Source organism: Echiichthys vipera (assembly GCF_963691815.1).
Source record: "Echiichthys vipera genome assembly, chromosome: 7".
NCBI classification, from domain to species: domain Eukaryota; kingdom Metazoa; phylum Chordata; class Actinopteri; order Perciformes; family Trachinidae; genus Echiichthys; species Echiichthys vipera.
Genome location: NC_139832.1, coordinates 1,872,097 through 1,894,689, shown reverse-complemented (window position 1 = coordinate 1,894,689; position 22,593 = coordinate 1,872,097). Strand labels below are relative to the sequence as shown.

The window sequence follows — 22,593 nt, the reverse complement described above, 5'->3', positions numbered from 1 at the left end:
GGCAGCGGTGTGAAGGGCGCGGGCATACCGGCACGCCGTTGTCATCCCCGTGGATCTGTGCCAGTTCCAGTTTGCTGCCTCATTCGTACCAAGACCTGTTTAACGCCCCTGTGAATGACAGGTTTAAGGTCACGTCCACCTCTGAAGTGAACTGAAACGCTCTCATGTCTGATCCTTATTGTTGTTTGTTGACTTTGAGATAAAGCGATGAGCAGTTGGCGATGACAGCGACTGTGTTTTATATCATTCACCTGATCTGGTCGGTCCTGTTCCTCCTGTTACACAAAGAAGAGCTTCCTCGTTGTTTTTGAAGCAGAGGAAAGCTTCGCTCTGCACTTCTCTCTGGGTCGCCACAGCAACAACCATCTACCACAGTTATACTTCATTGTTAAATGTAAGGAAATCAGATTTTCCTGCTTAATTCAACGTATTTCCCACTTTGCTCCGCTCAGCTTTGTTCACTCTTCTCCTCTGTGAGACGCTTTGACCTCTGTTGGTGTTTGTTTTAACTTGTGAGTTTATATTTGAGTCTTTTTCACATACTTCCTGGGAATCATGAGTAGTGTTGCTTTCGTCAACGAAAAGCAACACTACTATGATGAAAACGAACCTCTATCACGTGACGGAAACTAAACAAGACGAAACGAAAACGCTGGGCATGTGACGACGACTAAGACGAAGTATATACTGCAATTTCGTTGACGAATAAAAACAAGACGAAATAACGTTGTTTCGTCTCGTTTAGTCACGTTATTATTATTATTATTTAGTAGTTTTCTCCCAGTCTCGCGTCACGTGTGTGAGAGACTAGCGTGTTTGTGAGAGAGAGAGACTAGCGTGTGTGTGTGTGTGTCTGTGTTTGTGTATTTATTTGTGAGAGAGTGTAAAGTGTGTGTTTAGTTCCTACCTGAGAGACTGACTCACTCTATAAGTGCACTAAACTTCCCCTTGTTGGCCAAATACTTTCACTAGTTTTGTTTTTCACAGAGCAAACAACACTGAACTCAATTTAGCATCAACATAAATTGGATGACTTCTTCTAGACCTGTACATGCTGTAAACTAAAGATATCTGAGTGGGTTTGGCTAAAAGAAAATGTTGGTTTCGTCAATACTACTAGGTACTTTTATTATATTGATTAAATATAATTGCATCACTAAAAAGAGACTAATATTTAGTCTAGTTTTAGTTTCAGGCCGCCAAAAACAACACTAATCATGAGTCAGATCTTCCCCAAAATGAATTCTGAAGTACTTCCTTTTTTGCAATCTTAAATATGTATATATTATTGCTTTTACACACACACACACACGCACACACACATATATAACAGCCCTAATGTGAGTGTTCAAGCTCAAACCGGTGTTTTTACACAGTACATGTCCTTTATGTCTCATTGTCCAGTCAACCCAGGTTTTCTGGGGCGTGATGCCTCGTCTCCGAGCGCTGCAGCCGCCGCGTGGAGCTCGTCTGGTCCCGTCCACCTTCTGCGTGACGGCCTCGAGCGGCCCAGATGGCGCTCGGGCTGCTTGCTCTCTGGTTAAGGGTGCAGATTGAAGAGCTGCTTTTAGACTGGGAGCATTTTTGTGTGTCTCCGGTCCTGCCCGCTGTCAGTCCTGCTGTGGTTTTGTGTACGTGGTGCAGGGAGCCTCAGAGTCCAGAGGGAGGAGGCCCCGGAGATTGAAGCTTGTTCTCTCCGGTCCGTCGTCAGTGTGAAGCCTCCATGTGTCTCTTTGAGCCTCCCGGTTGAGCCCAGCCATAGAACTGACAATTAGCACATTAATATGACGGGGCATTCGCTTTAAAAGGCACGTGTTGGTGTTCGTATTCAGCTGCTGAGGGGAACCTCCAGCCCGGGCTGAGCCGGTCTTTGTTGAGTCTTTGAAACTTGTTTGTATTAATGTTTCCCTTCCTCACAGAGGTGCAGACAATGGGTCGGACGGTGTTGAGGTCAGGACTCTGCAGAACAGTCATGCTCTTCCACCTTAGAGACGTTTTCACACATGAGCAGGGTTCGCACGGGTGCTGGAAATAAATATGAAGATTTCAAGGTTTGAAAAGTGCTCGGAATGATTATTACGTTCATGATAAAACAATTGCTGACTCAGGGCACACTCCCACTGTTCCACCGTGCCCGAGCACGTTCCACGGCTAAAGTCTGGTTCCTTTGACCAGTGTGAGTTCAACCGTACCTGCCGTCCACGGCCCGTTTGGGAGAGGTGGGCTTTAGTAAAGCACGTTTGCACATGTACGAGCACGAGGCCTACGGCGGTTCTGAGGTCATTTCCTGTGCGCCTGTTGGGACGTAGAAAAAAGAAGGAGGGACCATGCCCGGACATTTCAAACAATGGCGGTGAAAAGGTCACGTTGGTGTGATGCGGAGGTGGAGTGTTTACTGCAGATTTGGTCGATGAAAAGATTCAAAAACAGTCGACAAGACGCACAAAAACTCCGAGGTCTACGGAAAGATCTGGAAACAAAGCCACGCATCGCCATGACGTCATCAATGCGTGTGACGTGTTACGGCGTGATGACGTATAGGCAGCAAGAAGCATTCTCCGAGGCCCAGGTAGTGTGAGTACAAACGGGCCTGGAGGGGGGGACAAGGACCCTAAAGCACGGGGCACGGGACGGACGCACAGTGGGAGGGCGCCCTAAAAAGTTATTTTATATCAGTATGTTCATAACATGACTTCAGTGCTTAACGTATAATATAATAAACACCTCTAAGACATTATAGGGATCATAAAAGCAGTTTTCTAGATTGTACAGATGTACCTAATAAAGTGGCCACTGGATGTTTATAAATGTGTCATTCGCCACAGCTGTGAGGTGCTGGAAGAGACACGACCGGAGATTCTCCGTGTCAGGTCAGAGCGTGCAGCAGGCAGGACATGGTGCGCCTCTAACAACCGAGTCTCTTGCCGTTCTCGACAGATACAGTTTTGAAACCTTCACTTCGGGACTCTGCTGTAAAGAAGATAAAGAAGAAGAATTTCCTGGTTGCTAAGCAAACATCCCTTTGTGTCCTTCAGCCATCCAGTGTGTGACGGTGACGGTGCATTCAAGGCCGATTGTTGAAATGTGTCCAAATGTGATCATGTGACTGCAGCTTTGCTCCTGTGTGTGTAATAACAGCCACGTGGTCAGTCATTAAGCAAACACTCCTCCTGGGGCTCGCGCTCATGTAGATTTATCGAGTGTTCAACTGCATCTCTGTCCTGTTTTGTTTCTTTTTTGTTTTAAACCTGACTTTGTGTCACTGTAGTAGTTTTAGATTTGATTGAATTTATTACTGAGACAACAAAAAACATTTTAGCCTCAACGAGAAGTGCAAAAAGAAGCTAAGGGCGCACTCAAACTTGGTCCAGTGTCCCACCTCCCTCTTCCCCCGTGTCCCAGGCCCTCTTGCACTTAGGGCGCCCTCCCACTGTACCTCCGTCCCATGCCCCGGGCTTTAGGGTCCTTGTCCCCCCCTCCAGGCCCGTTTGTACTCACACTACCTGGGCCTCGGAGAATGCTTCTTGCTGCCTATACGTCATCACGCCGTAACACGTCACACGCATTGATGACGTCATGGCGATGCGTGGCTTTGTTTCCAGATCTTTCCGTAGACCTCGGAGTTTTTGTGCGTCTTGTCGACTGTTTTTGAATCTTTTCATCAACCAAATCTGCAGTAAACACTCCACCTCCGCATCACACCAACGTGAACCTTTCACCGCCATTGTTTGAAATGTCCGCGCATGGTCCCTCCTTCTTTTTTCTACGTCCCAACAGGCGCACAGGAAATGACCTCAGAACCGCCGTAGGCCTCGTGCTCGTACACGTGCGAACGCTCGTGCTCGTACACGTGCAAACGTGCTTTACTAAAGCCCACCTCTCCCAAACGGGCTTTGGACGGCAAGCGTGCCGCACCTAGACGCGGTACGGTTGCACTCACACTGGTCAAACGAACCAGACTTTAGCCGTGAAGCGTGCTTGTGACAGTGTGAGTGCGCCCTTAGTGCAGAGTAATGAGTAGAACATACAGAGTAAACAGTAATACATGTGCTGAGATCTACACGGAGAGGAGTACGGCTGCGACCATCGGTTTTATATTTCTGCAGCCATTGTAGGTTTTTACCCTCATTTGGGGAGAAGATTTCTGCTGATTGATGAGACGTCGGAGTCACAAGCTGTTTTCAGTCTATTCTGTGTTTTGTCAGTACACACACACACACACACACACACACACACACACACACACACACACACATATGACCTGAATACCGCCCTATCCAGCTGTTTGGTAGGAGAAAAACACCCTTTTTTTGGTGGAGAGTCAAATAAAACAAAGAAAGTACAGAGGAATCAGCTGAAGAGCCTTTGTCACTGACCTGAATCCAGAAGAGGTGTTCAAACCGTGAACCTGTCGTCCACGGGCAGGCTTTTTTAATTGGCTGATTGAAAACGTCACAGGACGCAGGATGACTTTTGTCCTCCGCAGCGTCTCATCTGTCTCTCTTTTCTCTGCTCTATAATCTCCCTGCACCGGGTCTATTTTCACCAGAACAGCCGTCGTCTCTGAAGCATTGTTGTATTTAAACGCTAGAGCTGAACGGATCATGTGATGAGTTCGTCGGTCAACCGAAAACGTCTGCAACTATCTTAATAATTGACGTTTTATAGACTTAATATTTATAAAGTTACTTGCAGCCGGATGAAAGCCTTCTGAAATGTGACTATTTGCTGCTTAATGTCTTAACTGATACTAAATTAAACATATTTTTGGGTTTTGTTTGACAAGAAAACCTTTTTTAAGACACAACCTGGATTTCAAGAAATGATCACGGCTATTTTTCACTGTTTCCTGACATTTTTTAGACCAAACAAAGATGGATTAATGAAACGCAATCATCAGATGCTGCCGTACGTTAAATCTAGATACGACTGCCTGCTGCGTGCTCTGGTTTTACATATACCGTATTTTCCGCATTATAAGGCGCACCTTCAATAAACGTCTTATTTTGAAACTTTTCTCATATATAAGGTCACCACATTATAAGGCGCATAGAACAGACGCTACAGTGGAGGCTGGGGTTACGTTCTGCATCCGTTAGATGGACGGAGGGTGAGTCTCTGTAGCGTCTCTCCCCAGGACGCTGCACGATTGCTCACGGTACCCGTCCTTCTCCAGGTCGCATCGTGTCCCACTTAAGCAGTGGCGTAGGGAGAACTCAAAAATGTCCTTTGTGCCGTAACATGTTATACAGTCACGTTACAAACTACTACCGTATTTTCTGCGTTATAAGGAGCACCTTCAATGAACGTCTTATTTTGAAGCTTTCTTCATATATAAGGCGCAGCACATTATAAGGAGCATAGAACAGACGCTACAGTGGAGGCTGGGGTCACGTTCTGCATCCATTAGATGGAGCTGCGCTAAAGGGAACGTCAACAACACAGTTAGGGGAGGTCGTCTTGTTGCTTCCTCCACTTCGGCACCATTGATTGGTTCATGTTCAACTCTCTGGCTGCTGCTCTATTCCCGTGTTCTGCTGCGTGACTAATGGCCTTGAGTGTAAACTCTGCGTCGTAAGCGTGTCTCTTAACAGGAGCCATTTTGGGCTCTTTACACAAACACACACATGGAAATGAAACGGCACGCTTCACGCAGTCGTATATCTCAACATGCACCGCGCGTTACTTCTTCTACGGGGGAAAATAGAGTCGGCGGCTGCTCACCGTAGTTGGAGACCTGTTGTGGCTCAATATTGGTCCATATATAAGGAGCACCGCATTATAAGGCGCACTGTCGGCTTTGAGACATCTGAAGGTTTTTAGGTGCAACTTATAGTGCGGAAAATATGGTAGTTGATGGAAACCAGCTTTGTCAAACTTTATTTAATGTTGACGGTTTTTGATGGTAAATGATTGAGGGGCTGAAATATGATGGAGATGAATCTTGTGTAAACGCACGCAGCTGCTTCATGACTCAGTAGGTGTTGGATATGGCTGGCTTCCCTCTGGATTCTCTCCTCTTTCTATCACTTAATGTGTCACTCTCTCCGTCTCTCGCTCATCTCTTCCAATTATAGCTCAACCCCTCGCCGGTTTTCCTGAGATAAAATGAGAGGAGCTGATTAAGCTGAGTTTATCTGCATCTATTAAAATGAGATGGAGGTTTGGAGCTGGAGCGTCAGTGAACACGAAGAGCCTTCATGTTTCAGTCTGACTGAAGTATGTGGAAGGGTGTGTTGCTTTCATATCCTCCCGTCGTGTTTGATCACACCCCGTAACAGCTGGTCAGTGAGTTTGACTAGAATGCAACTCAGGGCGCACTCCCACTGTCCATCTGTACCGTTCCCAAACAGGTTCCACGGGTAAAGTCTGGTTCCTTTGACCAGTGTGAGTGCAACCGTACCGCGTCTAGGAGCGGCACGCTTGCCGGCCACGGCCCGTTTGGGAGAGGTGGGCTTTAGTAAAGCACATGTACGAGCATTAGCATGCGCACGTGTACGAGCACGAGGCCTACGGCGGTTCTGAGGTCATTTCCTGTGCGCCTGTTGGGACGTAGAAAAAAGAAGGAGGGACCATGCGCGGACATTTCAAACAATGGTGAAGTTCAGCATCCGTGAGGAACTCTGAGTAGAGCCGCTGCTCCTTTGCGTTGAAAGGAGCCAGTTGAGGTGGTTCAGGATCATCTGGTAAGGATGAACCCTGGGCGCCTCCCTAGGGAGGTGTTCCAGGCACGTCCAGCTGGGAGGAGGCCTCGGGGAAGACCCAGGACCAGGTGGAGAGATTAGATCTCCACACTGGCCTGGGAACGCCTCAGGATCCCCCAGTTAGAGCTGGTTAATGTGGCCCGGGAAAGGGAAGTTTGGGCAGCTGCTGCCCCCAAGACCTGACCCCAGATAAGCGGCTGAAAATGAGATGAGATGAGAATAATTGTGACATCTCAACACGAGTTATCAAAAAAGTATCGATAAAGGTCAGAAGAGGCTGGTTTCTTTATTGTTCTTATTGTTTTGGCTCTCTGACACATGCAGATCTCCTGACGGAGCTGGAAACGCCCACATGAGTCACCTTATTCTCTGCAGCAGTGTGTAGATGTGATTGTGTGTGTGTGTGTGTGATGTGATGTTTGGCTGATCAGTCAAGAGGTGGACCGGGCGTGTGCAGAGGTGGGGTTTTCCCTGCGGGCCGGTGTCCGGTCCAAAAACCCAGAGAATAGAACAAAAGTCCTGTTCTGTTGGATCTGGCGTCAGACTGGCCGGCTCCATGCAGGTTAACCCCCTTCAGCTTTACTTCGGTGCTCACACACACTGCTCACACTGACACACTCACTGTTGACTCAACAAATAAACACAATGCTGCGTTAGGGTGCAAGTCAGAAACAATAGAATTATAGGTTTAACTCCCATGAGCAGCATGAGAAGAGTCCCTACACACACACACACACACACACACACACACACACACACATGAGAAGAGTCCCTACACACACAACAAAGCAGCAACAGCGTAGTTAGTGAAGCCAGAGTTTATTAAAGAGTGTTTTAAAGACTTACCTACTGGCCCCTGCACCAGCTCCTCTCATAGTAAAGTCCATTAAAGTGGAAGGAGCCCATTGCTGCTTTGTTGTGTGTGTAGGGACTCTTCTCATGCTGCTGCAGAGGTTTGCTGTTATTTTCAGCAGCATTAGTGGTTAAAAAAGACCTTTGAATGCCTTCACCGTGCTGCCCCGAGCTAATCACTGTTAGCCACGTCCGGCTGTTAGCGATTCTACCGGATTTCTCCGTTAATAGTCAGACTAAAAAAAACTGTCTTGATGACTTATTTGATGAATGTAAGAACTAAAAAAAGACCCTCGGATGATTTTACGCCGGAATTACACTCCTGAAATAACCAGATAAGAACCAGTCGTGTGTGTGTGTGTGTGTGTGTGTGTGTGTGTGTGTGTGTGTGTGTGTGTGTGTGTGTGTGTGTGTGTGTGTGTGTGTGTGTGTGTGTGTGTGTGTGTGTGTGTGTGTGTGTGTGTGTGTGTGTGTGTGTGTGTGTGTGTGTGTGTGTGTGTGTGTGTGTGTGTGTGTGTGTGTGTGGGTGTGTGTGTGTGTGTGTGTGTGTGTGTGGGTGGGTGTGTGTGTGTGGGTGGGTGTGTGGTGTCTGGTCACTCTGGGTCACATTTCCAGCCCCGTTTATTTATTTATTCACCTCAGTTGACCAGTTTGAGTCAGCTCTGTGCTGTTTATAACATCTGTCAGCCCTCCCCTTCAGTATGAGCAGGCTGAGAGCCCCCTCCACCCACGCCCCTGCACCACACTGTGTGTGTGTGTGTGTCACACTGTAAATAGAACACACACACATGAATATTCAAACACACACAGACGGCCTATTCTTGGCCTGTGGTGCGGCTGCCATGTGGTAAACAGTCAGAAACTACTCGGCCATCTGCAGAGCTGGGCTTTCAAAGAGACACACACACACACACACACACACACACACACACACACACACACACACACACACACACACACACAGTCGGGAATACGGCAGTGATTTCGCAATGTCAAGTAAACCTCTTCTTGCAAGATAATTCATTTTGTAGCTTTTCTATTTGTCCAAAGTTTGTACGTTAATGTTTGTGTGAATTCAATGTATTTATGAATCGTTCACTGACGGCCGACTGATAACGTTATGTAAAGGTTTACGACCTCCAGAACTGGAGAAATGCATGTCGGACAAAAAGTTGGAGGATACGGAGGAGTTTGACCAAGTGGGATGCATAATGTTACTGACTGTGCAGCCTCGATGGGGGTGGATGCTCTCCGGTCCCACGTGCTAAGTGCTAGCTACAAAACCTCTAAGGGGCGCACATTCCCACTGTGCCTCCGTCCCGTGCCCCTTGCTTTAGGGTCCTTGTCCCCCCCTCCAGGCCCGTTTGTACTCACACTACCTGGGCCTCGGAGAATGCTTCTTGCTGCCTATACGTCATCACGCCGTAACATGTCACACGCATTGATGACGTCATGGCGATGCGTGGCTTTGTTTCCAGATCTTTCCGTAGACCTCGGAGTTTTTGTGCGTCTTGTCGACTGTTTTTGAATCTTTTCATCGACCAAATCTGCAGTAAACACTCCACCTCCGCATCACACCAACGTGAACCTTTCACCGCCATTGTTTGAAATGTCCGCGCATGGTCCCTCCTTCTTTTTTCTACGTCCCAACAGGCGCACAGGAAATGACCTCAGAACCGCCGTAGGCCTCGTGCTCGTACACGTGCGCACGCTCGTACATGTGCAAACGTGCTACCTCTCCCAAACGGGCCGTGGACGGCAATCGGATCGCTCCTAGACGCGGTACTGTTGCACTCACACTGGTCAAAGGAACCAGACTTTACCTGTGAAACGTGCTCGGGCACGGGACGGATGTACGGTGTGAGTGCGACCTAAGGGACGCAAAGAGCAGGGACCAGATGCATGCAACTTTTTACACAATCCCACAGCTAGTAGCCATGAATGGATGTAGAAACACTGAATGATGTTGCATTGATACAGTGGCCCATGGAGTTCTTAAAAGGTCTTGAAATGTCTTAAATTTTACCTCAGGATTCCTGCGTTCACCCGTTTAGTTCCCTCTGGTTCCAGATGAGGGGCGGCTGTTGGTCTGCAGGCGTTTGGCTGCTGGTTGAGACGGGAAGTCAGACAGGTTACCACAGGTCAACGCAGCACAGCAGGAAAATAACTCAGAAGCTGTGTCCTGAGTCCTGACTGGGGGCCAGTGAGCCACAACTGCGTACATGCTTTAAATGAGACGGACTTACAGAGGTTTAACCATAACGTCCACGCCGGCGCTCTGCAACAAGCGCCTGAACGCACAAACTGGCGATGGATTATAAACCGGGTTCCCACAGGTGCTGGAAACACCACACTAACATTTGTGTGTTTGGGTTTTGAATAAAGGTTTTGAAGTGGTCTGTTATATGATGATGCTTATATGATATAACAGAGAAGAGAATATCTCCATATTTGAGGGACTGAAACTGAATTTTCTGACATTTTTGAATAAAAACAGAACTTTTACTGCCTCTCAGATGATCAGAATAGTCGGTGATTATATTTCTGCGGAGTTAGTTTCCCTGTCATTTGTCGTCCTTCTGTAGAAAGCCGTCTCCGAACATCATGTTGGTTAATTCTAGCACAATAACGTCTGATTTAATGTGATGAACAGGTGCAATAATAGGTTTACTAAATACTGAGGATTGTGCTGTTAGGTGCTGGGAAAGCATCATAATGTTATCTCTAATTTACTCTCTGTCTCTTTTCTCTCCTTCTCTTTAGGAAACGGAGATTGCAGCTGAATGCAACCACGTAAGTGTCTCCGCTCTCTAAAACCCCACTTCCCAGCATGCACCCTGTTATCCTGTCATCCTGTTTCGTGTGTTTCTTAGCGTAGAGCATCAGAGATGAGGATTTTCCACAGTTGTATGCATGCATTCATCCATTATCTGTGTAATCCAGATGTTTCCTGTGTCTTCTCCCCTCCAGCTGCTGTGGAACTACAAGCTCAACCTGACCACCGACCCCAAGTTCGAGTCCGTTGCCGTGGAGGTCTGCAAGGCCACCATCTCTGAGGTCAGCCGCCAAAACCAAAGCCCTCCAGCTTTACTGCGAGCGTTTTATTTCAGCAGAGAAAAACGGATCATTGTCGTGACGTTCAGAGCGACCCGTGTTTTTTCAGTATAGAGTTTGGTTCATCGCGTTTGGCCGTCAAATTCAGAGAAATTTGAGTTAGTTTGTGCATATTATGATCCGTTTAGAGCGCCCTCCCATTGTGCGTGTGTGCGTCCTGTCCCCCGTGCTTTAGGGTCCTTGTCCCCCCCTCCAGGCCCGTTTGTACTCACTCTACCTGGGCCTCGGAGAATGCTTCTTGCTGCCTATACGTCATCACGCCGTAACACGTCACACGCATTGATGACGTCATGGCGATGCGTGGCTTTGTTTCCAGATCTTTCCGTAGACCTCGGAGTTTTTGTGCGTCTTGTCGACTGTTTTTGAATCTTTTCATCGACCAAATCTGCAGTAAACACTCCACCTCCGCATCACACCAACGTGAACCTTTCACCGCCATTGTTTGAAATGTCCGCGCATGGTCCCTCCTTTTTTCTACGTCCCAACAGGCGCACAGGAAATGACCTCAGAACCGCCGTAACACGTCACGTGCGTTGATGTCATCGTGTGTGTGTGCGCGCGTGTGAGTATGTGTCTGCGTGCGCGTGTGTGCGTGCACAGAATGAGACGGTAAAAACGAAATGCACGCAGGGAAGCAACGTAAAGGGATCAAGTTACAATTTGGTGAAAAACTGTAAAAATGAAATGACTATTGTTTCTTTGTTTAAAGTTTAAACTGCTTGTTGAGGTTTTTCGTTAGAAGACTTTTATTTGTGTCGTGTATTTCACCAACACTTCAAAGTGCCTCCAGTTCCTGTGCAGCTTAAAGAAGCCGCCTGTGTCTCTTCCCTCAGATTAAAGAATGTGCAGCGGAGGAGCTGGGGAAGGGCTACCTGGTGTCCTGTCTGGTGGATCACCGCGGCAACATCACCGACTACCAGTGCAACCAGTACATCACCAAGATGACCACCATCGTCTTCAGCGACTACCGGCTGATCTGCGGCTTCATGGACAAGTGTCGCGAGGACATCAACGCGCTGCACTGCGGCAGCATCAGCACCGGAGAGAAGGTGAGAGGCGGCTTTTATCCGTGTACGGAGTTTGTCCTCCAGCTGCAGCCGTCTCGCTCTGTTCCCTCTAAACTCTGTTTAGTCTCCTTTACTCGGCGCAGGTCGTCTTGTTGCTTCCTCCACTTCGGCACCATTGATTGGTTCATGTTCAACTCTCTGGCTGCTGCTCTATTCCCGTGTTCTTCTGCGTGACTAATGGCCTTGAGTGTAAACTCTGCGTCGTAAGCGTGTCTCTTAACAGGAGCCATTTTGGGCTCTTTACACAAACACACACATGGAAATGAAACAGCACGCTTCACACAGTCGTATATCTCAACATGTTACTTCTTCTACGGGGGAAAATAGAGTCGGCGGCTGCTCACCGTAGTTGGAGACCTGTTGTGGCTCAATATTGGTCCATATATAAGGAGCGCCGGATTATAGGACGCACTGAGACATGTGAAGGTTTTTAGGTGGTCCTATAGTGCGGAGAATACGGTACATAAGCATCTAACGATTGGTAGTCAGATTTAATATTGACTGAAAAATCCTTCAAGAAATTTGAGTCTGGAATTTTGAAATGGAAAATGTGTAGGAGCCGTGTATAAATACCTAACGTACCGCAGCTGTAAGGTGCTGTAAAGCTTGAAAATGCACCTTGAGATGCTTGAATGTGACTTTGGAAAATGTGCAGGAACACCTACTTCCACACTAATGAGGGTTCTTAAAGTTCTCCGTTTTAAAACACGATTAAACTTAGTCTAATTCATTTTGCGAGACACGGTGGGGTGGTGGTTAGCACTGTCGCCCCACAGCGAGAGGTTTCCTGGTTTGAATCCCGGCTGGGGCCCTTCTGTGTGGAGTTTGCATGTTGTCCCCGTGTCTGCGTGGGTTTTCTCTGGGTTCTCCGGTTTCCTCCCACAGTCCAAAGACGTGCAGGTGTTGGGTTCATTGATGACTCTAAATCACCCGTAGGTGTGAATGGTTGTCTGTCTCTGTTCGTCTCTATGTGTCCTGTGATAGACTGGCGTCCTGTCCAGGGTGGACCCCGCCTCACGCCCGATGTCAGCTGGGATTGGCTCCAGCTGACATCGGGCGGGACGACCCCGACAAGAGGCTGAAGACTCTCAAGTGGTTTCTCCTTTGCTTTAATATCTTTTATCGAACATGACGAGACCAAACGTATCAGGATCGCTCTGATTCTCTCCGATTCAGCCGCTGACGGCGTTCGATCGCTTCGCTGCGCCTCTGACAGCAGCTCATAGTGTTCCGGTTCCTCCCACAGATTTAGTCGAGGGTCTAAAAACACCCAGAAAGTGTGTTCAAAGTGTGATTCAGCTGGACTGAGAAAGGACAAATCCGACAGCAGTTTGTCAGCGAGCGGAGCGAATCAACCCCCCCCCCCCCCCCCCGAACATGTTCTCCTGCCGTTGAGCCGAGCTGAACCCCCGTAAGCCCGTTAGACACGCGGTTATTATGGGATATCACGATAGAACTCGGAGCAAATTATTTATTTGTCAGCGGGAGCAGAGTTGGTTTCATTATCAGGGATTGGTTACGGCGGCTCACTCCAGTGTGCCGTCGCTGCTCGCAGCGGAGATTAGACTGACAGCGTTCACTCCGGGGGGGGGGGGGGGGGGGGGACAAAGTGATTTCTGGAGTGAGAGGAGACCTCGCTCTGCGTGAGGCCGCACACTACACTGTCCTTCCTTTTCAAATCAGGAACATTTTGGGCGTGTAATAAATGATAGTAGTGACTTTTGGACAGAAACGGCTCTTCTTGGTCGTGATGTTGGTTGCCATGGCGAAGTCCTCCCTCGGTTTAAAGGGAACGCTCTATTGTTGTTTGTTGCGTCCTGGTTTAGTCTATTTCTGGGTCAGAAGCCACTGCCACGGAGTGAGGAGAGCGAGTTCTATCCAACGGAGCGTGTGCAGACGAGAAACCTGATAATACGGCGTTTATTACATGCACGAACACCCCTAATACTTAAGGGGTTGAGGACCCCGATTTTACCCGGGGTACGGGGTTTACCCGGGGTACGGGGTTTACCCGGGGTATGGGGTTTACCCGGGGTACGGGGTTTACCAGGGGTACGGTTTTTACCTGGCGTTTGAGAAACCAGAGTATTGCCTTAACCCGAATATGATCAGGTTTTAAAACTGCATCTGACCTCTCTCTCTCTCTCTCTCTCTCTCTCTCTCTCTCTCTCTCTCTCTCTCTCTCTCTCTCTCTTTCTCTCTCTCTCTTTCTCTCTCTCTCTCTCTCTCTCTCTTCCCCCCCCCCCTCCATGTCTGTCTGTCTGTGCCTCTCTCTCTGTCTCTGTCTCTCTCTCTCTCTCTCTCTCTCTCTCTCTCTCTCTCTGTGTCTGTGTGCAGGACGTCCACTCTCAGGGCGAGGTCATCGCCTGTCTGGAGAAAGGCTTGGTGCGGGAGGCCGAGGAGCAGCCGGGGGCGCACCCCATCAAGGACGACTGTAAGAAGTCCATCATGAGAGTCGCCGAGCTCTCCTCGGACGACTTCCACCTGGACCGATACCTCTACTTCGCCTGCCGCGAGGACCGGGAGCGCTTCTGTGAAAACGTGAGGCTCTACATCTTCTTTTCTCCTCCTCATCACACAGGTTTCATCTGCAGCTTCATTGTCAGAAGCTGAGGTTGGTGCCCACAGAGCCACTCCATGCTAGCTGCTTGGCTGACTCGATTGTCATCCTGCAACCAAAGTTCTGTTACTGTCACTTCTCTAGGTCCTGATTATCAACGCACAGTTCACAGTTCAGACACAGTTCATAGTCTCCCTCTCAGATATAGACGGGTACATTCTTCTATAATCCACAGTTAACAGCGAACATTTAAGAGCACTGTCTGCTGTGGAAATGCATGACTACAGATCTAGTGTTTGGGTACGTTTCTCTACTCCACAGCTCCTGTGATAGAAACGGGGTTAGCTATAGAGCAGGAACAGAGCAGTGTCTCCCAATTATTAACTTCTCATGGTAAGGATTCAGGTACGCTTCGGCTACCTGGTGACAGGATTCATTTATGGGCTTTTTAAAGTCGGAAAGTTTTACCTTCTGTTTAAGTGCCTCCATAAAATCAAGACAGCTTCGTAAGGGCGCACCCACACTGTCCCTCCGTACCAGGCCTGAGCACGTTTCACAGCTAAAGTCTGGTTCCTTTGACCAGTGTGAGTGCAACCGTACCACGTCTAGGAGCAGCACGCTTGCCGGCCACGGCCCGTTTGGGAGAGGTGGGCTTTAGTAAAGCACGTTTGCACATGTACGAGCACGAGCGTGTGTACGAGCACGAGGCCTACGGTGGTTCTGAGGTCATTTCCTGTGCGCCTGTTGGGACGTAGAAAAAAGAAGGAGGGACCATGCGCCGACATTTCAAACAATGGCGGTGAAAGGTTCACGTTGGTGTGATGCGGAGGTGGAGTGTTTACTGCAGATTTGGTCGATGAAAAGATTCAAAAACAGTCGACAAGACGCACAAAAACTCTGAGGTCTACGGAAAGATCTGGAAACAAAGCCACCCATCGCCATGAGGCACAGTGGGAGGGCGCCCTCAATCAGCTTTTCAGGATCAAACATCCTCGTGCCCTGACGTGACATGATTCTCAGTTGTGAGCTGATGAAATGATGAAAAGGAGAGAGATTTTCACACCCTTCTGCTGTTTTTATTTTGTGTTTTCCAGACGCTGGCAGGAGAGGGGCGAGTTTACAAATGCCTCTTCAATCACAAGTTTGAGGAGGCGATGTCTGAGAGGGTGAGTGCTGCCTTCTTTTTTCTGTACACTCCCGTGGTGCTCTGTTGTGCAGAGTGATGATCAACGGACCCTTTTCTCATCATTACGTCTTCAGTTCTATAAAATAATGTTGTAATTTGTTGATTTCTAGCAGTTTACTGAACACTTCGATCTATCGCAGGTGTAAATGCTGTTGCCGTTTAATGTTTAAAAGCACATAGTTTGAACCTCTGCGTTGATGCTGGCATTGTCGTGTGTCCTCAGTGCCGCGAGGCTTTGACCACGAGACAGAAGCTGATCGCTCAGGACTACAAGGTGAGCTACTCGCTGGCCAAAGCCTGCAAGTCCGACCTGAGGAAGTACCGCTGCAGCGCCGACAGCAACATGCCCCGAGCCCGAGAGGCCCGCCTCTCCTACCTGCTACTCTGCCTGGAGTCCGCCGTGCACCGAGGTAAGCAGCGCAGTCAATCAAGTCCTTCAATAGAAGCAATGAGGGTTGCAGCAAAGCGTCTGCCTCGTGGCTTCCCGCAGCAGCTTCATTGTAGCAGCGAGGAAACCGTGTTCCCACCTCGTGATTCAGACCCAAAGAGAGTAAAACGTGTGTATTTCAGGTCGCGTGGTCAGTGGCGAGTGTCAGGGCGAGATGATGGACTACAGGCGGATGCTGATGGAGGATTTCTCCCTGAGTCCGGAGATCGTGCTGCACTGCCGGAGCGAGATCGAGGGTCACTGCTCCGGCCTGCACCGCAAAGGACGGACGCTGCACTGCCTGATGAGGGTCGGCCGAGGAGACATGGGCGCCATCGACCCCAACTGTCAGAGAGCAGTAAGTCGACGCCAAGATTAACGATAACACAAAAACGAGCTTTCACCGGCCATAAATGTGGATTTGTTCTAAGCTGCAAGGTGTTTTGATGAAGTCATTATTGTCTCACCGTGCAAATGTTTTCCATTTGTTCATCTTAGAGTGTTATGACCACGTTGACTTCAGAAGAAAACGCGTTCTCACCTCCCACAGTTATTTTTGTGGGGCAGGGACGACCAGCATCTCACAGCCTGGAGCTTCTAATGTGTGTGTGTGTGTGTCTGTGTGTGTGTGTGTGTTTTGTTTTTTAACGTTGAGGTTGTTCTTCCATCCTCAGCTCCAGACTCTGGTCCAGGAAGCCGACCCCGGCGCCGACTACCGCATCGACCGAGCGCTCAACGAAGCCTGCGAGTCCGTCATCCAGACCGCCTGCAAACACATCCGCAGCGGAGACCCCATGTGAGTCCGAACGCTCATTCACACGTTCTGTTTTCTGCGGACTTTAACGTTGGTTCATCTCATGTTTCCGGTAATATTTCAAGATAAAACATTTCACTGATGCATTTCAAACTTTTCATTTGAGAGGGTCGACGACAGGACGCTGCTGTAACTTAGGGCGCACTCCCACTGTGCCTCCGTCCCGTGCCCCGGGCTTTAGGGTCCTTGTCCCCCCCTCCAGGCCCGTTTGTACTCACACTACCTGGGCCTCGGAGAATGCTTCTTGCTGCCTATACGTCATCACGCCGTAACACGTCACACGCATTGATGACGTCATGTAAGGTCAGACTGCAGTGAGCTCTTTAATCAATTCAACTTTTTCTTTGATGGTTTTTTGTGTGAGTGCAACCGCAACGCGCCTAGATGCGGCACGCTTGCCGTCCACGGCCCGTTTGGGAGAGGTGGGCTTTTGTAAAGCATGTTTGCACGTGTACGAGCACGAGCGTGCGCACGTGTACGAGCACGAGCGTGCACACGTGTACGAGCACGAGGCCTACGGCAGCTCTGAGGTCATTTCCTGTGCGCCTGTTGGGACGTAGAAAAAAGAAGGAGGGACCATGCGCGGACATTTCAAACAATGGCGGTGAAAGGTTCACGTTGGTGTGATGCGGAGGTGGAGTGTTTACTGCAGATTTGGTCGATGAAAAGATTCAAAAACAGTCGACAACACGCACAAAAACTCTGAGGTCTACGGAAAGATCTGGAAACAAAGCCACGCATCGCCATGACGTCATCAATGCGTGTGACGTGTTACGGCGTGATGACGTATAGGCAGCAAGAAGCATTCTCCGAGGCCCAGGTAGTGTGAGTACAAACGGGCCTGGAGGGGGGACAAGGACCCTAAAGCGAGTGCGCCCTAAAGGCCCCGGTCAACATTTCAGGGGTCGTCTGAAGATGAAAGTTTAAATCTTGGACTTGTGTGTGTGTGTGTGTGTGTGTGTGTGTGTGTGTGTGTGTGTGTGTGTGTGTGTGTGTGTGTGTGTGTGTGTGTGTGTGTGTGTGTGTGTGTGTGTGTGTGTGTGTGTGTGTGTGTGTGTGTGTGTGTGTGTGTGTGTGTGTGTGTGTGTGTGTGTGTGTGTGTGTGTGTGTGTGTGTGTGTGTGTGTGTGTGTGTGTGTGTGTGTGTGTGTGTGTGTGTGTGTGTGTGTGTGTGTGTGTGTGTGTGTGTGTGTGTGTGTGTGTGCTGATGCTGCAGGATCCTGTCGTGTCTGATGGAGCATCTGTACACTGAGAAGATGGTGGAGGACTGTGAACACAGACTGCTGGAGCTGCAGTACTTTATCGCCAGAGACTGGAAGTAAGTCCCGTTAATCCTCCACGAGATAAAAGATAAACCTGCAGCTTTATTTATTTTTTTCCTGACCGTCGCTAAAAGAAAGTTTATAAGAAGCTTTGCAGACTGAAAGTCAAACTCTGTGTCAGTGATGCGTGATAACGATCATTCATAATGTGTCGTTGCCCAGGTTGGATCCCGTCTTGTATAAGAAATGCCAAGGCGATGCCGCCCGACTCTGCCACACTCACGGCTGGAACGAGACCAGCGAAATGATGCCGCCCGGCGCCATTTTCTCCTGCCTGTATCGCCACGCCTACCGCTCTGTGGAGCAGGGACGGAGGGTGAGTCTCTGTAGCGTCTCTCCCCAGGACACTGCACCATTGCTCACGGTACCCGTCCTCCTCCAGGTCGCATCGTGTACCACTTAAGCAGTGGCGTAGGGAGAACTCAAAAATGTCCTTTGTGCCGTAACATGTAATACAGTCACGTTACAAACTACTGCCGTATTTTCCGCACTATAAGGCGCAGCACATTATAAGGCGCATAGAACAGACGCTACAGTCGAGGCTGGGGTTACGTTCTGCATCCATTAGATGGAGCTGCTCTAAAGGGAACGTCAACACAACAGTCAGGGGAGGTCGTCTTGTTGCTTCCTCCACTTCGGCACCATTGATTGGTTCATGTTCAACTCTGTGGCTGCTGCTCTGTTCCCGTGTTCTACTGCGTGACTAATGGCCTTGAGTGTAAACTCTGCGTCGTAAGCGTGTCTCTTAACAGGAGCCATTTTGGGCTCTTTACACAAACACACACATGGAAATGAAACGGCACGCTTCACGCAGTCGTATATCTCAACATGCACCGCGCGTTACTTCTTCTACGGGGGAAAATAGAGTCGGCGGCTGCTCACCGTAGTTGAGACCTGTTGTGGCTCAATATTGGTCCATATATAAGGAGCACCGCGTTATAAGGAGCACTGTCGGCTTTTGAGACATTTGAAGGTTTTTAGGTGCAACTTATAGTGCGGAAAATACGGTAGTTTAGCTTGATACATACAAAAATGTTCAGCTTGACCTGGAAAAAAACATAAAATCAACCTTTTCTAACACCAACAGACACATTTACGCATTATTGAACACACAGATTACAAGAATACACAGTCTGCCTCTTGCAAGATCAATAGATAATACTTTTATACTGTACTTTTGTTTTAGCACAGTATGTGTTGTTATATAAATGTGATTCATGGTGCTGTGTGTTGAAACGGGTGCTTTTGTGTGCAGCAAGAGGAAAATTCACGGTGCAAATGTTGTTTTTTGAGAAGGTAAACACCAACAACTACTGTATTTTCCGCACTATAGACGCACCTAAAAACCTTCACAGCCGACAGTGCGCCTTATAACGCGGTGCTCCTTATATATGGACCAATATTGAGCCACAACAGGTCTCAACTACGGTGAGCAGCCGCCGACTCTATTTTCCCCCGTAGAAGAAGTAACGCGTGGTGCATGTTGAGATATACGACTGTGTGAAGCGTGCCGTTTCATTTCCATGTGTGTGTTTGTGTAAAGAGCCCAAAATGGCTCCTATTGAGGGCGCACTCACACTGTCCTTCCGCACCGCGCCAAAACAGGTTCTTCGGGTCAAGCCAAGTGCGTTTGACCAGTGTGAGTGCAACCGCTCCGCGCATAACTGCGACCAGCTGGCCGTCCACGGCCCGTCTGAGAGAGGTGGGCTTTTGTAGAGCGCCTTTGCACGTGTACGAGCACGAGCGTGCGCACGTGTACGAGCACGAGGCCTACGGCGGTTCTGAGGTCATTTCCTGTGCGCCTGTTGGGACATAGAAAAAAGAAGGAGGGACCATGCGCGGACATTTAAAAACAATGGCGGCGAAAGGTTCACGTTGGTGTGATGCGGAGGTGGAGTGTTTACCGCGCCCCGTGCTTTAGGGTCCTTGTCCCCCCCTCCAGGCCCGTTTGTACTCACACTACCTGGGCCTCGGAGAATGCTTCTTGCTGCCTATACGTCATCACGCCGTAACACGTCACACGCATTGATGACGTCATGGCGATGCGTGGCTTTGTTTCCAGATCTTTCCGTAGACCTCTGAGTTTTTGTGCGTCTTGTCGACTGTTTTTGAATCTTTTCATCGACCAAATCTGCAGTAAACACTCCACCTCCGCATCACACCAACGTGAACCTTTCACCGCCATTGTTTGAAATGTCCGCGCATGGTCCCTCCTTCTTTTTTCTACGTCCCAACAGGCGCACAGGAAATGACCTCAGAGCCGCCGTAGGCCTCGTGCTCGTACACGTGCGCACGCTCGTGCTCGTACACGTGCAAACGTGCTTTACTAAAGCCCACCTCTCCCAAACGGGCCGTGGACGGCAAGCGTGCCGCTCCTAGAGGCCGTACGGTTGCACTCACACTGGTCAAAGGAACCAGACTTTACCCGTGGAACCTGCTCGGGCACGGTACGGAGGCACAGTGGGAGGGCATGGGGAAAAAGCGGGAGGAGGGAGAATAGAAACTGTAGGAAACATACAGGAAGTGTGTGAACTTTCTCACTGACCGGAGAATATTCTCGTAGCTCGGCAGTTCGGAGTCTGAAGCAGAGAACCAGGTTGTCACTGTGAGTACGTCATGCTGCCGACTGATGATGATGATGATGATGATGATGATGGCAGGGAACCGGACGTATCTGATGACCGGTGGTGTGTCGGGGGACGTGATTGTGCTCTGTAATTCTTACGCAACGTCGCTGCATGTGGGAGTAATTGTGAGCTGCTTGAACTGTGACGCGAAGAATCGATGAGAATCTCAGATTGATGGGAAACACGGTTCTGCGGATTAATCAACTGCAGCTAATTAAGGTCATGATTAAGATCAGATGTGTCCTCAAAGTGATACTCCACTCAAACGTCTTACAAAACAAACGCTTCGTCTCCACCCTCATGAAGAAAAGCGGTTTCTGTCTGCTTCATTTTTCTTTCACGAGTTTTCATGAGAAGAAAAACACCTTTTTATGTTCTTAGTATCTTTCAAACGCTCATATCTTCTGTGATTCATACGTAATCCGCATGTTTATTACTGTAGAGATTAAATCTGCGGCAAAGACAGAAGTCAGGCCGAAAACCAAGGACTCAGACCTGGAGGACCGGGGTTCAAGTCCCGGGAGAAGCGAGACAAACCACCTTAATCTGATCTGAACCAAGTTCTTTAGTGACTAAACTTAACCGTCACCTTTAGAGACTAAACTTAACCGTCTCCTTTAGAGACTAAACTTAATCGTCTCCTTTAGAGACTAAACTTAACCGTCACCTTTAGAGACTACACTTAACCGTCTCCTTTAGAGACTAAACTTAATCGTCTCCTTTAGAGACTAAACTTAACCGTCACCTTTAGAGACTACACTTAACCGTCTCCTTTAGAGACTAAACTTAACCGTCACCTTTAGAGACTACACTTAACCGTCTCCTTTAGAGACTAAACTTAACCGTCACCTTTAGAGACTAAACTTAACCGTCTCCTTTAGTGTCTAAACTTAACCGTCACCTTTAGAGACTGCACTTAACCATCACCTTTAGAGACTGCACTTAACCGTCACCTTTAGAGACTGCACTTAACCGTCACCTTTAGAGACTGCACTTAACCGTCACCTTTAGAGACTAAACTTAACCGTCACCTTTAGAGACTAAACTTAACCGTCACCTTTAGAGACTAAACTTAACCGTCACCTTTAGAGACTAAACTTAACCATCACCTTTAGAGACTGCACTTAACCGTCACCTTTAGAGACTGCACTTAACCGTCACCTTTAGAGACTGCACTTAACCGTCACCTTTAGAGACTAAACTTAACCGTCACCTTTAGAGACTAAACTTAACCGTCACCTTTAGAGACTTAACTTAACCGTCTCCTTTAGAGACTACACTTAACCGTCTCCTTTAAAGACTAAACTTAACCGTCTCCTTTAGTGACTAAACTTAACATCAGAAACGCTGCTGATCCAGAGTGGAGTAACACTTTGAGGCGTCCGCGGACGAACCAAAGCGAGGCGCGTCTGTCTCTAACTTGGCGTGGTCGTCCTCCCGCAGCTCTCCCGGGACTGTAAGGTGGAGGTGCAGAGGATTCTCCACCAGAGGGCGCTGGACGTGAAGCTGGACCCCGAGCTCCAGAGACGATGCATGACCGACCTGGGGAAGTGGTGCAGCGAGAAGACGGAGGCCGGCCAGGAGCTGGAGTGTCTGCAGGATCACCTGGAGGACCTGGTGTCTGACTGCAGAGACGTGGTGGGGAACCTGACGGAGCTGGAGTCAGAGGTAACCGCCACACCCACATGCAAACATGTGCATCGTACCTGGTTCCCGTTTGCGTTAAGTCGAGTTAAGTGTGTAATTCACTCGTCCGTGCAGGAGACTAGAGAGAGAGAAAACACAACATTTCCTGATTTAACTCCAGGTAGGGAATGAGTCCTGACCCCAAGTGAAGGAGTTCAAGTACCTTGGGATGTTGTTCACGAGTGAGGGGACGATGGAGCGTGAGTTTGGCCGGAGAATCGGAGCATCTTTGCTC

General features: G+C 48.8%; 1 protein-coding gene across 1 annotated transcript in view; it reads left to right on the top strand.

Annotated features, from left to right (window-relative positions):
• The window catches only part of glg1a (golgi glycoprotein 1a), a gene marked incomplete at its 5' end in the record, with an annotated part of 45,136 nt that overhangs the window by 5,797 nt on the left and 16,746 nt on the right, over window positions 1-22,593 (top strand). Inside the window, 11 exons of the mRNA XM_083917104.1 lie at window positions 10,320-10,349; window positions 10,527-10,613; window positions 11,504-11,719; window positions 14,075-14,278; window positions 15,392-15,463; window positions 15,707-15,893; window positions 16,054-16,268; window positions 16,585-16,706; window positions 17,940-18,041; window positions 18,208-18,361; window positions 22,116-22,340. Of these exons, the coding sequence (XP_083773230.1) occupies window positions 10,320-10,349; window positions 10,527-10,613; window positions 11,504-11,719; window positions 14,075-14,278; window positions 15,392-15,463; window positions 15,707-15,893; window positions 16,054-16,268; window positions 16,585-16,706; window positions 17,940-18,041; window positions 18,208-18,361; window positions 22,116-22,340 (1,614 nt within the window). The remainder of the gene's footprint in view (window positions 1-10,319; window positions 10,350-10,526; window positions 10,614-11,503; window positions 11,720-14,074; window positions 14,279-15,391; window positions 15,464-15,706; window positions 15,894-16,053; window positions 16,269-16,584; window positions 16,707-17,939; window positions 18,042-18,207; window positions 18,362-22,115; window positions 22,341-22,593) is intronic.